The 16,804-nt window shown below is 37.3% G+C and overlaps 1 protein-coding gene across 3 annotated transcripts; it reads right to left on the bottom strand.

Annotated features, from left to right (window-relative positions):
- Positions 1-921: 921 nt before the first annotated feature.
- Positions 922-16,107, bottom strand: LOC123763608 (uncharacterized). 3 transcript variants are annotated; one of them, XM_045750855.2, is made up of 2 exons: positions 15,470-16,107; positions 922-4,375 (listed from the first exon to the last, which is right to left on the bottom strand). In XM_045750855.2, the coding sequence occupies exons 1-2, from the start codon at positions 16,017-16,019 to the stop codon at positions 4,239-4,241; spliced, it is 687 nt and encodes a 228-aa protein (XP_045606811.1). In that variant the 5' UTR covers positions 16,020-16,107; the 3' UTR covers positions 922-4,238. The 3 variants fall into 3 exon arrangements, with proteins under 3 accessions (XP_045606811.1, XP_045606793.1, XP_045606785.1); XM_045750837.2 differs by lacking the exon at positions 15,470-16,107 and adding an exon at positions 11,197-12,584; XM_045750829.2 differs by lacking the exon at positions 15,470-16,107 and adding an exon at positions 7,657-9,435.
- Positions 16,108-16,804: the final 697 nt, after the last annotated feature.

The following is a 16,804-nucleotide window of genomic DNA, read 5'->3' as shown; positions in this document are numbered from 1 at the left end:
TTACAGTTCAGAGTACAACTAGGTCCAATCGTATTGGCGTTTGCCTTTCCATTGGAGACCTTCGGCGCCGTGGAGAGGTGGGACCTGTTGCATGGGTAACAGCTTCTCCCCCCATATCAATCTACCCCTGGCTTTGCACCAGGGAGAAGCCACTCCAGACCGACAACAATATATATATATATATATATATATATATATATATATATATATATATATATATATATATATATATATATATATATATATATATATATATTATATATGGTGCGTGTGTGTGTGTGTGGTTTTTAAATCCATCCTTTCATCAATGTTATATAATGTGCAATCCCCAAACACTCTAGTGAACTGAAGTTGTAATAACTGCTACGTTGCAGATGTGTGTATCATCATTTTGGTGTCTCGTGTGTTTGTGTGTGTGTACGTACATTACTGAATGTAACTGAAAGATTTACATCAATAATTCTGGTGCGAATCTTCCACATATATATTTTTATATATGTGGAAAATGCACCTGTTCACCTAATGCCTAGCAATAATGCCTGTTCGCCTAGCACTAAGTAGGTACTCAGGTTGTTGTTGTTGTTTTAGATTCAGCTACTCAGAACAAAAGTTCCAAGTAGCACGGGCTATGGTGAGCCCGTAGTGGACTTACCTGGCACAGGAGCGAGGCTGTGTATAGGTACTCAGGAGTTAGTTAGCTTTTTGTGGGGTTGCATCCTGGGTCAGTAGTTCGACCTTGGGGGAAGGGGGCTTCGATATAAGCCTAACATGTATGAATACACTCTGGCTTCCTGTCCCTCCGACACAATGAATTATTATAAAATTATTATAATTTCAGGAGAGTTTATGGTAAAGGATTCATTGAAAACGTGAGAAAAGAGAAAATGTGAATTTTATACGGAGACTTGAGTAAAACTCACATAAATTTTGACTAACTGTATTTACAAGATGGGTATGGGGTGCATAATAAATGAACTAAACTAACTGTATTTACATTCTTTATAAATAAAAAAGACAGATAATTATGAAGACCTCATAAGACCTCAACGCATCTTTAACATAGTGGGTCTTGTAAGTGTTAAATGAGACAGTGTTAGTTGTCATCCACTTAAGCAACCCTGGGAGTATAATATTGACAGTGTCTATCAAGATATCTGGATTTCTTGAGGAGATAACAACATGCGAATTTAGAGCAGAACAGATATTTCTAACACTACACACAGACGTGGGAGTGATATTCAGTCGCAAATATTCAGAATATAACACACACAAATTTGTTTAAACTCTTAACTTGTCTGCTTGCTCCAGCATTTGCTACCCTTATTTATTTATATATTTATTTATTTATATCCATACATGAAGGTACATTGGGCTTATGAAAGTACATAGCATTGATGTAAAGCCTTGTAAAGCCACTATAACACGCATAGCGTTTCGGGCATAACAGAAGGCTGTTATCCAACGGTATTTCTGCCTGAGGTTCTATTACTCCAAATTACACATATAATAATAATAATAATAATAATAATAATAATAACATTAGCACACGGATCCATTGCGAACTCCATTCCTAGATAGCATATACCCTTAAGAATGAAAGTGTTACCCCTGACAAGCTGTCAGTTTTCTGTCTTCGTCTAGACGACTAGAGAAGAAGACCGTCCACACGAGGAGACCCTCGTGTAAACATGACTATAGCACTCTACAAAGCTCTTTATCTTTATTTAAGAAAATACAATATAAATCATATATACATAAGTTTTAAAAGGCAATATTACATTACAATTCTCAGTGAACAAGTGTTTCATTATCACAGAACATGATCTTTAAAACCCCTGAATGTTATACTTATTTTTATTTAAATGATTTAAAAAAAATTGGAGATTATATTTACATTAATTTACAGGGGAAATTATTACATTTATACATATTTTATATAATTCTCAGTAAACAAATTTTCCATACCATCACCGAGCATGAGCCGTAAACCCCAAATGTTATACCTGATCTGCAAGAACTTCAATATTTTGTTCTTTTGTCTACTGAGTAACCCTCCTGCCTGCCTGGTTATCCACACACAAAAAATGTAATCAGAAAGTAACATAATTATTGTATTCTTGGAGCTTGTGAAGATCTCTTCACAAGCTCCTTTAATCATAAACGACCAAATTATGTTTGTTATTACTTTCTCATCAACCAACGATTGTCCTTAATTACTACAGGTATAATAATTGCTTCTCATCAATCCAGTTTTTACCGCCAATACTAAAAATTAAATAAAGTTCATCATTCAGTATTTACTTTTTAAACTTAAAAATACTCATATCAGCTGAATTTATTACTTTATTTTTATTATTAACATCTTTATTGACAAAATTAATTACAATTTTGCCTAATCAGAGGATTTTGATAGTCTTATTAAATTGAGGATAATGCTAGTATGAATTTATTACTGATTTATAAATTTCATTTTTGTAAACCAATAAGAAAATGTTTAATATTTTTAGTTACATCTCTCTTAATCATTAATTGTGGCTTGTATTCCTCAGTACAAGCCCTATAATTATCTACAAATAACCAGTATGTAATTACGGGCTATTCATGCCCGTGCCACCGTTTGGGTGGCTTAATCTTTATCAATCATCAGTATGTAAATTATTGAATAATAATAATCCTCAACAGTGCATATATTCTGTAAATAAAAAGTCTGAAACAGTCTTGGAAAAAGACCACGTGTAACGTAATTGATTGATTGATGAAGATTAAGCCACCCCAAAAGATGGCACGGGCATGAATAGCCCGTAAAGTAACGTAATTAACGTAATTTAGGTTAAACATCTTGGTCAAATCACTTCACCTGACCACACACATCTAACCTTGAGTCATTAGCCATTCGCTGTTGAGTGGCTTAATCTTCATCAATCAGTCAATCAATCAATCATTAGCCATCCCCCACAAAGGTGCAACAGTCTAACCCGTTCTCGCACTTTGTTACAGTCAATATTGACTCATTAAATACGTGCATATGTGACATACTAAACATACTAGTTTACCTTGAAAAGCTTCATAGAAAACACCGACCTTACCTAACCTTCTTAGTATGTTAAGATAAGCATCTTATTGCTTCAAAATTACAATTATTACTTAACCTATTATAGGTATAACCTATTATAGGTATAGGTTAATATATCTAATTAAAAGTATACCTATTATAGGTATAACCTATTATAGGTATAGGTTAAGTAATAATTGTAATTATGAAGCAATAAGATGCTTATCTTAACATACTAAGAAGGTTAGGTAAGGTCGGTGTTTTCTATGAAGCTTTTCAAGGTAAACTAGTATGTTTAGTATGTCACATATGCACGTATTTAATAAGTCAATATTGACTGTAAGAAAGTGCGAGAACAGGTTGCTTCTATCTCTATTTCCAGGGATTCAACTCCCAGGAAGTTGCAATGTGTTTACACTCGACAAGGGAACGAAACCATCTCATCCCATCTTCTCGTAATTGCTGTGTGGGTTGTCAATCATAGACCAGCATGTCCTTCGATTTTTGTTTTGTGTCTATCCAGAGCTTTGGGAATATAGGACCTGGATATCAGATATATTTTTCCTTGACAGTTTTCGACCAATGTTAGTTTATTGGAATATATTTTGAACTTTATTAACTTTTCTGTTCCAAGTTTATGTATTTGTAATGGATACATTCCTTTCTAGTAATAAACATATTAATATAAAAACATTTAAATTAAATATTAAATGTTTACACTCAAAATGTCTGAATCATTCAGTTGTATTCTCTGATGGAATTAAACATAAGACTTTAATTGATAGTAAAAGTATATATCTTCAAAACTTTTATGCTCGTAATTTAGTGGTTTAGTGTGAGTGCCCAGGAAATTATAAAAAAGGAAAGAGAAAGGTAATATTAATATATTTAGGAGGTATTTAAAGACGGAGTAAGAGCTAGGAAAGAGAGAGAGAGAGAGAGAGAGAGAGAGAGAGAGAGAGAGAGAGAGAGAGAGAGAGAGAGAGGGAGAGAGAGAGAGAGAGAGAGAGAGAGAGAGAGAGAGAGAGAGAGAGAGAGAGAGAGAGAGAGAGAGAGAGAGAGAGAGAGAGAGAGAGAGAGAGAGAGAGAGAGAGAGAGAGAGAGAGAGAAAGGAGAGTAGATTTCCAATGCATTAAAATCCACGAAAACACTGATTTTGCTTGTTGTGTGAATAGTGTGTGGCGCCTTAGACACAGTCGCGCTGTACAACGAACCCGTAAATACTGTTCTCGCTGTCCTTACGCGTTCCTTGATGCTTGTATACCTCCGTGAGGTCCACTTCTTCATAAATCGGCTCTTCTGGGGGTCCAGGTTCGTCGCCGCCTGTAATTAAGAATAAGCTATCAGATACATAAGTGCTGTCTATCTGTGCTGTCAACTGTCCACGCTGACTACCTAAAAAGACGATTCATAATCGCACGACAACATGCCAAGCAAATGTTCTGAACGTTTCTTAACCTGGATGTAAGGTTATTATCTGGAGAAAGTGCTGAATACTTGGAAGGAATTTGAGGTTTTGGGTTGGAGGAAAGGAATGGTGCCCAACCTCTTGGCGGACGGTCGGGAATGGAACGCCGACCTGCAAGAAGCGAGCCCGTCGCTCTACCGTACATTTCAAAGCGATTGATTCTAACGTGAAACTATTGAAGGAGGGTGGGGGGCGGGCTATGTCTTTCACTTATGTCTTTCAGAAAGTCTGGTCGGGGACCGGGCCGATGGGACGTTGAGTCCCGAAATAATCGCAAGGTAACCTAGGGAAGAAACTTATTCTAGGAATCAAAGCGTGTTTATCAACGCCGGCATTACAACAAGAATAAAATGTGATTTAAAATTTACATTGAACGCTCGCCTTTCATTCGTATAGAACTAAAGAACATAATAACATATGCTATGAAAAGCATATGTTCATCTCCCTAAGACAGAAATAAAGGAACAGACAGAAATAACTGTGCGGGAAAATAATGATCACTTCTAACATAGTATCACAGACAAGAATATGTCCTCAGAAACAAGGCATTTTTTTTTTCAGAAAACTTACAGCTCCCGAATTCAAATTCCCAAAAGCACTTACATCTCTCTCTCGAGTATTGTTCGCTGAAGGTACAGAATCCACGAAAAGAAGGGAATCTTAATATAAGACACATTTTCAAGAATGACCCAAGGTGTTGGATACGGTGTTGTGCTTGGGGCGAGGCTACGGGATCCAGTAAGTTCAGTAGAACTTCGGTTTTAACCCTTTTAACCCTGTCGTAGCTCAGTCGATTAAGGCAGTGTCTGGGATGCTCCCGGACGCAGGTTCGAATCCTCGTCACGGCCCTTGTGGATTTGTTCATTAGGGCCTTTCATCCCCTGGAGGTAAAACTTCACCTTTCATCCCCTGGAGGTAAAACTTCACCTTTCATCCCCTGGAGGAAAAACTTCACCTTTCATCCCCTGGAGGAAAAACTTCACCTTTCATCCCTTGGAGGTAAAACTTCACCTTTCATCCCCTGGAGGACAAGCTTCACCACAGGAGCTTCCTGGCCAATCAGTATATATCACATCACCCTGGAGGTAAAAATTTACCTTCAGGGTTGACTTGAAGTAAAGAGTTGAAGAAGAGTTTACTTCAGCCAACCTTCAGGGTTGGCTAAAGTAAAGTAAAGTAAAGTAAAGTAAAGTAAAGTAAAGTGACTCTTGGCATAAATACACCGAGAAGCGGGATGTATACACTTCCTGGTGTATACGTGTAAACAAAGTGTTTTATGAATTATGAATTGCTGTATACATTACTTTACGTAGTATTAAATTACTAATTATTTCTGTTATATGTAAAACAAATAAATGGTTCACCTACTCTTAATTCAATTTATTATTCACTAATATTGTTTGACTAATTAATTCTATAATAATTATAAATTGTATTATTAGTAGCAGAATCATCGAATTTTTTTTATCAATTTTTCTATAAAAATTTATCACCAGTGTTGTAAAATGAGGATGATATGTAAATAATTTTCAGACAGGACGTCAAACGGACCATCGTCAGGTAAACTGATGTCATACTTTACCCCACAAACCTTAATATATATATATATATATATATATATATATATATATATATATATATATATATATATATATATATATATATGTTTATATATATATATATGTATGTATATATATATATATATATATATATATATATATATATATATATATATATATATATATATATATATATATATATACATACATATATATATGTTTCATTGAATATGACCGCATATTCTGTATTTATTATTTTCTGGTTTAGGGCTTCTATCCCTCTAACTATTTTCTTAGCATCAGGGCTTAATTGAAATAGGAGTTCTCCAAAACTCATTTTCGTACTTTTAAGGTGAAGAAAAGAAGTGATTTACTATAGAGTGTATTACACTTATTTGTATAATTTGCACGACGTTTCAAACCTCCATGGTTCATTCTCAAGTGAACAGATCTTACAATACTAGTTGATTTTATACCCGCATTAGGTCAGGTGATAATACAATGAAGGTGAAAACATGGGGGGATACATAAGGGATAAACATAGGGGCTGCAGAAGGCTTATTGGCCCATACGAGGCATCTCCTATCTAAACACAAAGATTAATCTTTGTGTTTAGATAGGAGATGCCTCGTATGGGCCAATAAGCCTTCTGCAGCCCCTATGTTTATCCCTTATGTATCCCCCCATGTTTTCACCTTCATTGTATTATCACCTGACCTAATGCGGGTATAAAATCAACTAGTATTGTAAGATCTGTTCACTTGAGAATGAACCATGGAGGTTCGAAACGTCGTGCAAATTATACAAATAAGTGTAATACACTCTATAGTAAATCACTTCTTTTCTTCACCTTAAAAGTACGAAAATGAGTTTTGGAGAACTCCTATTTCAATTAAGCCCTGATGCTAAGAAAATAGTTAGAGGGATAGAAGCCCTAAACCAGAAAATAATAAATACAGAATATGCGGTCATATTCAATGAAACATGTTTGAAAGAAAACCTGCTGCCAGTATACACCAATATAAACATATATATAAATATATATATATATATATATATATATATATATATATATATATATATATATATATATATATATATATATATATATATATATATATATATATGCGAACAAGCCTGAATGGTCCCCAGGACGATATGCAACTGAAAACACACACCCCAGAAGTGACTCGAACCAAATCGAGAAGTGACTCGAACAGGGTTCGAGTCACTTCTGGGGTGTGAGTTTTCAGTTATATATATATATATACATACATATATATATACATACATATATATATATATATATATATATATATATATATATATATATATATATATATATATATATATATATACATACATATATATATACATACATATATATATATATATATATATATATATATATATATATATATATATATATATATATATATATATATATATATATATATGTATGTCTATCTTTCGAGTAAAACAATCCAATGGTTCCACGTCTATCATTTTTTTATTATTCAGATAGTACAGTGGTTCAATAGGAAACAATTTATAAACAATATATATATTTAACGTACGTTTGCATATTTGCTTTCGCATCCATATGAGGATCCCAGAGATGAGAGCGACGAGGGATACTGTCACCGAGATGACGACTACCTTAAGATGTGTGCTCTGGGCATCACTTGGTTGGCAACAGTTGGAGGGAAGTGTGGTGGTGTTCCAGGTGACAGAGCAGCGGGTGTCATTCGGTTGTAACTCGGAAGAGTTGGTTGACGGATGGGTGGTGGTGGTGGTGGTGGTGGTGGCACCGGCCAAGGAGGAGCTGGATGGGGAGGCTTCGGGGTCGTCTCCATCAGTAGGGTTTTGAGTGGCAGCGGTGCGAGGCGGGTAGAGGCACTCAGGGCTCTTCCTCGTCCATTTGGAAGATCCTTTAGCTGATACTTCAATGTGCTTAAATTTGTTTATTCTCGACCATTTTTTCGTAATGATGGTTTTATTGTAACATCTGTCAACTGACAACTTCAATCCCCATTTATTACGGGTGAACCTTCCATTATGTTGCACAAATGCCTCTACTTTTAACTCATGCAAATGAGAGAGATTGCATAACCTTTTTTCAGTAAATATGAAATTCACCTGAGACAGAAGAAGTACTCTTAATCTCAGTGTCACATTGACGGAGATGGACTGTTCATTAAGAACGAAGTACAAGGAGGCAGTCCGCTCAGTAAATGTACCAATGATTCTCCAATTCACTGAATTCACGACCTTAACTGAGTCACATTTATCTCTCTTTCTCCTTTGGTGACGGATCTCTTGCTTCCAGCTTTTGTTTTCACTGTTCAGTTGTGTGGTGTTGGCGTCCCAGCGCGAGGACCCGTCTTGAGCCATCGGTGTCCCGTTGCTGCTTGTGAGGGCCGAGAGTTGTATCACACGGGAGGAAGCGTTATTCATAATATTGATCAGCTGGGCTTTTGTTGCAAGCAGAGGGACAGCAGTGGTGAGTGAGGTGTTTGTGAGGGACCTGGAGGTGAGGCGCTGTAACCTGGAGATATGGAGTGACTGGGTCTTGAGGGCAGGCGAGGCCAACACACCGGCCGACTTTTCGCTGCTGCTCTGCGCCAATATCGCGACTATAATGAGCCACAACAGCATAATTGCACGCACTTCACAGCTGCGTGATGCAGCATAATCACGCACAAACATCTTAAACTACGCATGCACAACACTCCCACTTGAACTATGCACGCAATTTGGGTCTTCCAGTCGCGCCTTCACAGTGTGATAGCCGCCTCAGTATGTACTAAGCATAATCTTATGAGCTCTTCTCAGAAAACACGGGCGGATGTGCATCCTGCCAATGTGCGGATGTCTAAGAAAATCGCCATTACTAGCGAAATATGCCACGCAACAGTATCATACTGTATATATACAGTGCATATATTCACTACAGTATATTTTGGTAGCAGTCTTTCCTATAGGCATATATTATTTAATGTGACATAAAGGGAAAAATCAATGATTCTAGCGCAAATCTTCTCTATTTTTCATATATTTTTATTCACTTGAGAAGGAAGCCTAAAAATGAACTCTCCAAACTTCATTTGTACAGTTTTATTTGGCTTGATGCAAAAATATTTTCGTTAACTTTTGTTAACATAGTTAAAGGCAGAGTTCGAATGATCATAATTTTTTTTCCTGTATGATATATACACGAGGATGAGGTGAGGGTGAAGCACCTCCCTATAGGTCAATTGTATCTTGTAAATCACCTGTTTGCATGATGGCTGATAGAGTATGTTGTATGTCCCGTCGTGTTCCGGAAGTTGGTAGAGTGTAACTGGGTGTTAATATCAGAGGTCCACGACTCTTAAATTTTTAGCTAACAAATATATATATATATATATATATATATGTCACCTTGTGTCACCATATATATATATATATAGCGATGTCTCTCACCTTGTGACATATATATATATATATGTCGTACCTAATAGCCAGAACTCACTTCTCAGCCTACTATGCAAGGCCCGATTTGCCTAATAAGCCAAGTTTTACTGAATTAATATATTTTCTCTAATTTTTTTCTTATGAAATGATAAAGCTACCCATTTCATTATGTATGAGGTCAATTTTTTTTTATTGGAGTTAAAATTAACGTATATATATGACCGAACCTAACCAGCCCTACCTAACCTAACCTAACCTATTTTTATAGGTTAGGTTAGGTTAGGTAGCCGAAAACGTTAGGTTAGGTTAGGTTAGGTAGGTTAGGTAGTCGAAAAAACATTAATTCATGAAAACTAGACTTATTGGGCAAATCGGGCCTTGCTTAGTAGGCTGAGAAGTGAGTTCTGGCTACTAGGTACGACATATATATATATATATATATATATATATATATATATATATATATATATATATGTCGTACCTAATAGCCAGAACTCACTTCTCAGCCTACTATTCAAGGCCCGATTTGCCTAATAAGCCAAGTTTTCCTGAATTAATATATTTACTATAATTTTTTTCTTATGAAATGATAAAGCTACCCTTTTCACTATGTATGAGGTCAATTTTTTTTATTGGAGTTAAAATTAACGTAGATATATGACCGAACCTAACCAACCCTACCTAACCTAACCTAACCTATATATATAGATAAGGTTAGGTTAGGTAGCCAAAAAAAGCTAGGTTAGGTTAGGTTAGGTAGGTTAGGTAGACGAAAAAACATTAATTCATGAAAACTTGGCTTATTAGGCAAATCGGGCCTTGCATAGTAGGCTGAGAAGTGAGTTCTGGCTACTAGGTACGACATATATATATATATATATATATGTCGTACCTAGTAGCCAGAACGCACTTCTCAGCCTACTATGCAAGGCCTGATTTGCCTAATAAGCCAAGTTTTCCTGAATTAATATATTTTCTCTAATTTTTTTCTTATGAAATGATAAAGCTACCCATTTCATTATGTATGAGGTCAATTTTTTTTATTGGAGTTAAAATTAACGTAGATATATGACCAAACCTAACCAACCCTACCTAACCTAATCTAACCTATCTTTATAGGTTAGGTTAGGTTAGGTAGCCGAAAAGGTTAGGTTAGGTTAGGTTAGGTAGGTTAGGTAGTCGAAAAAACTTTAATTCATGAAAACTTAGCTTATTAGGCAAATCGGTCCTTGCATAGTAGGCTGAGAAGTGCGTTCTGGCTACTAGGTACGATATATATATATATATATATATATATATATATATATATATATATATATATATATATATATATATATATATATATATATATATATATATATATATATATATATATATATATATATATATGTCACCTTGTGATCTTGTGTCACCATATATATATATATATATATATATATATATATATATATATATATATATATGTATGTATATATATATATATATATTCCCACCCAGACTCATATATACCTACGGGCTACTCCTGCCCGTGCCACCTCTTGGGTGGCTTAATATTCATTAATCAATCAATCATATATAATGCGTGCAACTATGTCGGATCTTCGCTTGAAGATTACAACAAGAAAACTGAATTAGAAGTACGTGTCCATCCCGCCACTCACAGTATTATAATGAACACAGCTGCGACGACGGAGAAGGTTTCGACCACCAAGAGGAGGATTACAACGACTTGTATCCTCTGGTTGCGACTAGGAAGTAAACCATATGAGTGGGTTGACGGACGGGAGGTGGTGTCACGGGCCAAGGTGTCACCCTGGCCGGTGTCACCCTGGTCTTTGACACCCTGGCCGGTGACACCCTGGCCGGTGACACCCTGGCCGGTGACACCCTGGCCGGTGACTTCGAAGTCATCCCATGGACTGGATGGGGAGATTTCAGGGTCGTCTCCATCAGTAAGGTGTTGAGTGGCAGCGTTGTGGGGCGGGTAGAGGCATTCAGGGCTCTTCCTCGTCCATTTGGAAGATCCTTTAGCTGATACTTCAATGTGCTTAAATTTGTTTGTTCTCGACCAATATTTCGTAATGATGGTTTTATTGTAACATCTGTCAACTGACAACTTCACTCCCCATTTATCAAGGATGAATCTTCCATTATGTTGCACAAATGCCTCTACTTTTAACTCATGCAAATGAGAGAGATTGCATAACCTTTTTTCAGTAAATGTGATCTTCACCTGAGACAGAAAAGGTATACCTAATGTCAGTGTCACATTGACGGAGATGAACTGTTCATTAAGAACGAAGTACAAGGAGGCAGTCCGCTTAGTAAATGTACCAATGATTCTCCAATTCACTGAATTCACGACCTTAACTGAGTCACATTTATCTCTCTTTCTCCTTTGGTGACGGATCTCTTGCTTCCAGCTTTTGTTTTCACTGTTCAGTTGTGTGGTGTTGGCGTCCCAGCGCGAGGACCCGTCTTGAGCCATCGGTGTCCCGTTGCTGCTTGTGAGGGCCGAGAGTTGTATCACACGGGAGGAAGCGTTATTCATAATATTGATCAGCTGGGCTTTTGTTGCAAGCAGAGGGACAGCAGTGGTGAGTGAGGTGTTTGTGAGGGACCTGGAGGTGAGGCGCTGTAACCTGGAGATATGGAGTGACTGGGTCTTGAGGGCAGGCGAGGCCAACACACCGGCCGACTTTTCGCTGCTGCTCTGCGCCAATATCGCGACTATAATGAGCCACAACAGCATAATTGCACGCACTTCACAGCTGCGTGATGCAGCATAATCACGCACAAACATCTTAAACTACGCATGCACAACACTCCCACTTGAACTATGCACGCAATTTGGGTCTTCCAGTCGCGCCTTCACAGTGTGATAGCCGCCTCAGTATGTACTAAGCATAATCTTATGAGCTCTTCTCAGAAAACATGGGCGGATGTGCATCCTGCCAATGTGCGGATGTCTAAGAAAATCGCCATTACTAGCGAAATATGCCACGCTACAGTATCATACTGTATATATACAGTGCATATATTCACTACAGTATATTTTGGTAGCAGTCTTTCCTATAGGCATATATTATTGAATGTGATATAAAGGAAAAAATCAATGATTCTAGCGCAAATCTTCTCTATTTTTCATACATTTTTCTTCACTTGAGAAGGAAGCTTAAAAATGAACTCTCCAAAGCTCATTTGTACAGTTTTATTTGGCTTGACACATAAATATTTTCGTTAGCTCTTGTTAACATAGTTAAAGGCAGAGTTCGAATGATCACAATTTTTTGTCCTGTATGATATATACACGAGGATGAGGTGAGGGTGAAGCACCTCCCTATAGGTCCATTGTATCTTGTCAATCACCTGTTTGAATGATGGCTGATAGAGTATGTTGTATGTCCCGTCGAGTTCCGGAAGTTAGTAGAGTGTAATTTGGGTGTTAACATCAGAGGTCCACAACTCTTCAACTTCTAACCAACAAATATATATATATATATATATATATATATATATATATATATATATATATATATATATATATATATATATATATATATATATATATATATATATATATATATATAGTTTGTGAGGGTACCACCTCTGGTGCCAATGTGGGGACCCATAGCCTCAGAGAAGAAAATAAAAAGTATTCAGAGGAGATCTTGTGGTTTCTCACTGAACACTAATATTATCTTCTCCTACCACCCCCATTCTTTTGTATGTACACATATATATTTACTTTATTTGAACTTTGTTACAAAAAAGGAGTTACATATGGGTTACAAAGATGGTTATCATAGGTTGTCGAGTTCCTCCAGCTCCTCAGATGGCGGGCAGGAACCCTATATATATATATATATATATATATACATATATATATATATATATATATATATATATATATATATATATATATATATATATATATATATATTTTATTAAATATGACCGAAAAAGTAAGATTAATAATTCTAACACGAATTTTCTCAATCTTTCGTACATTATGCTTCACTGTTGGAAGTAAATCAAAAATCACTTCTCCAAAATTCATTTTTTTATTTCTAGTCTGACGCGACACGGGCGCGTTTCGTAAAACTTATTACATTTTCAAAGACTTCACAAATACACAACTGATTAGAACTTGCGTTTCCCTGATTTTATATCTACATTTGAGTGAGGTGGGAAGGGTGATGTGGCATTACATTTGAGTAAGGTGGGAAGGATGATGTGGCATTAGAGGATATTAATAGGGTATTAAAAGTATCAACACAAGACAGAACACGAAACAATGGATATTGAATAGAAGTGTTTGTAGAAAGCCTATTGGTCCATATTTCTTGATGCTTCTATATTGGAGCGGAGTCTTGAGGTGGGTAGAATATAGTTGTGCAATAATTGGCTGTTGATTGCTGGTGTTGACTTCTTGATGTGTAGTGCCTCGCAAACGTCGAGCCGCCTGCTATCGCTGTATCTATCGATGATTTCTGTGTTGTTTACTAGGATTTCTAGAATTACTAGGATTTACTAGGATTTTAGGATTACTAGAAATCCTAGTAAACAACACAGAAATCATCGATAGATACAGCGATAGCAGGCGGCTCGACGTTTGCGAGGCACTACACATCAAGAAGTCAACACCAGCAATCAACAGCCAATTATTGCACAACTATATTCTACCCACCTCAAGACTCCGCTCCAATATAGAAGCATCAAGAAATATGGACCAATAGGCTTTCTACAAACACTTCTATTCAATATCCATTGTTTCGTGTTCTGTCTTGTGTTGATACTTTTAATACCCTATTAATATCCTCTAATGCCACATCATCCTTCCCACCTTACTCAAATGTAATGCCACATCACCCTTCCCACCTCACTCAAATGTAGATATAAAATCAGGGAAACGCAAGTTCTAATCAGTTGTGTATTTGTGAAGTCTTTGAAAATGTAATAAGTTTTACGAAACGCGCCCGTGTCGCGTCAGACTAGAAATAAAAAAAAAAAAAAAAAAATGAATTTTGGAGAAGTGATTTTTGATTTACCTCCAACAGTGAAGCATAATGTACGAAAGATTGAGAAAATTCGTGTTAGAATTATTAATCTTACTTTTTCGGTCATATTTAATAAAATATGTCTACAGGAAAGACTGCTACCAAAATATACTAATATATATATATATATATATATATATATATATATATATATATATATATATATATTTATATATATATATGTATCTCTCTCTCTCTCTCTCTCTCTCTCTCTCTCGTATATATATATATATATATATATATATATATATATATATATATATATATATATATATATATATATATATATATACTCACAGTATTATAATGAACACAGCTGCGACGACGGAGAAGGCTACGACCACCAAGAGGAGGATTACAGCGACTTGTATCCTCTTGTTGCGACTTGGAAGTAAACCATATGAGTGGGTTGACGGACGGGAGGTGGTGTCACGGGCCAAGGTGACACCCTGGCCAGTGTCATCCTGGCCGGTGACACCCTGGCCGGTGACACCCTGGCCGGTGACACCCTGGCCGGTGACCTCGAAGTCATCCCGTGGACTGGATGGGGAGATTTCGGGGTCGTCTCCATCAGTAAGGTGTTGAGTGGCAGCGTTGTGGGGCGGGTAGAGGCACTCAGGGCCGTTACTCGTCCATTTGAAAGATCCCTTAGCTGATACTTCAATGTGCTTAAATTTGTTTATTCTTGAAAAATATTTCGTAATGATAGTATTATTGTAACATCTGTCAACTGACAACTTCACTCCCCATTCATTCTGATTGAACGCCTCATTGTATTGCTCAAATGCCTCTACTTTTAACTCATGCAAATGAGAGAGATTGCATAAATTTTTTTCAGTAAATGTGAACTTCACTTGAAACGGAAGAACTATACCTAATGTCAATGTCACATTGACGAAGATGAACTCTTGATTAAGAACGAAGAACAAGGTGACAGTCTGTTCAGTAAATGTACCAATGATTCTGTAATCCACTGAATTCATGACCATAACTGAGTCACATTCATCTCTCTTTCTCCTCTGGCGACGGATCTCTTGCTTCCAGCTTTTGCTTTTGCGGTTCATCTGTGTGGTGTTGGCGTCCCAGCGCGAGGACCCGTCTTGAACCATTGGTGTCCCGTTGCTGCTTGTGAGGGCTGAAGGTTCTGTCACACGGGAGGAAGCGTTATTCATAATATTGATCAGCTGGGCTTGTGTTGCAAGCAGAGGGACAGCAGTGGTAAGTGAGGTGTTTGTGAGGGACCTGGAGGTGAGGAGCTGTAACCTAGAGATATGGAGTGACTGGGTCTTGAGGGCAGGCGAGGCAAACACACCGGCCGACTTCTCGCTGCTGCTCTGCGCCAATATCGCGACTATAATGAGCCACAACAGCATCTTTGCACACACTTCACAGCTGCGTGATGCAGTATAATCACGCACAAACATCTTAAACCGCACATGCACAACACTCCCACTTGAACTATACACGTAATTCAGATCTTCCAATAGCGCCTTAACAGTTTCGTAGCCGCCTCAGCATGTACTAAAGAACAAATTCTCATACGTTTTTCCCAGCCATGGGCGGATGTGTATCCTGTCTAAAGGTACGAATGTCTACAAAAATTAAGGTCACAGATGAAAGAAGCCACAGCACTGTAATCACACAACTGTCGCTACACTACTGTAGCCACTCTACTGTCGTCACTTCTATAGCCACTCTACTGAAATCACAGTTCTGTAGTATACTGTAACAACACTACTGTAGCCAAGTACCACCAGCTTTGCAACTGGATGAGTATTCTGAGAGGTAAACTGCACTCCTCGGCGTATGTACACTGAAAGTTTACCTTAGTCCTGAAACTTGTTCAGGACTGGCGTATGCTTGTTGTTCGGTCAGTACACTATTGTGAGGTGTTTACATTGGGCGATTGTTGGTTGCCTTGACGGGTGGTTGTTTGCCACTGCGGGGTGACTGTTTTCCAGTCTCAGTATGGGGACTTGCGTGCCGCCACTAAGGAGGAAGTACTCAGCTGGGCTGACATTTACCTGTCAGGTGGATATTGGCGTCGTCAGCAACACTGTTTGCAGTTATGGGTGTGAAAGTGGAAGATCTCGTCGGTCTATAGGTTGTTCGTGACGACAGAGTAGTTCTGAAGTTCACCGAGAGTGGCTTGTTCCGGAGGTTTCTCGACCAGTTTGAGGACAAGGTGGTGGGGCTGAGCAACGGTCTT

This window comes from Procambarus clarkii, chromosome 5 (genome assembly GCF_040958095.1).
Source record: "Procambarus clarkii isolate CNS0578487 chromosome 5, FALCON_Pclarkii_2.0, whole genome shotgun sequence".
NCBI classification, from domain to species: Eukaryota; Metazoa; Arthropoda; class Malacostraca; order Decapoda; family Cambaridae; genus Procambarus; species Procambarus clarkii.
The sequence above is the reverse complement of the archived record's forward strand: the minus strand, read 5'-3'. Positions and strand labels throughout refer to the sequence as shown.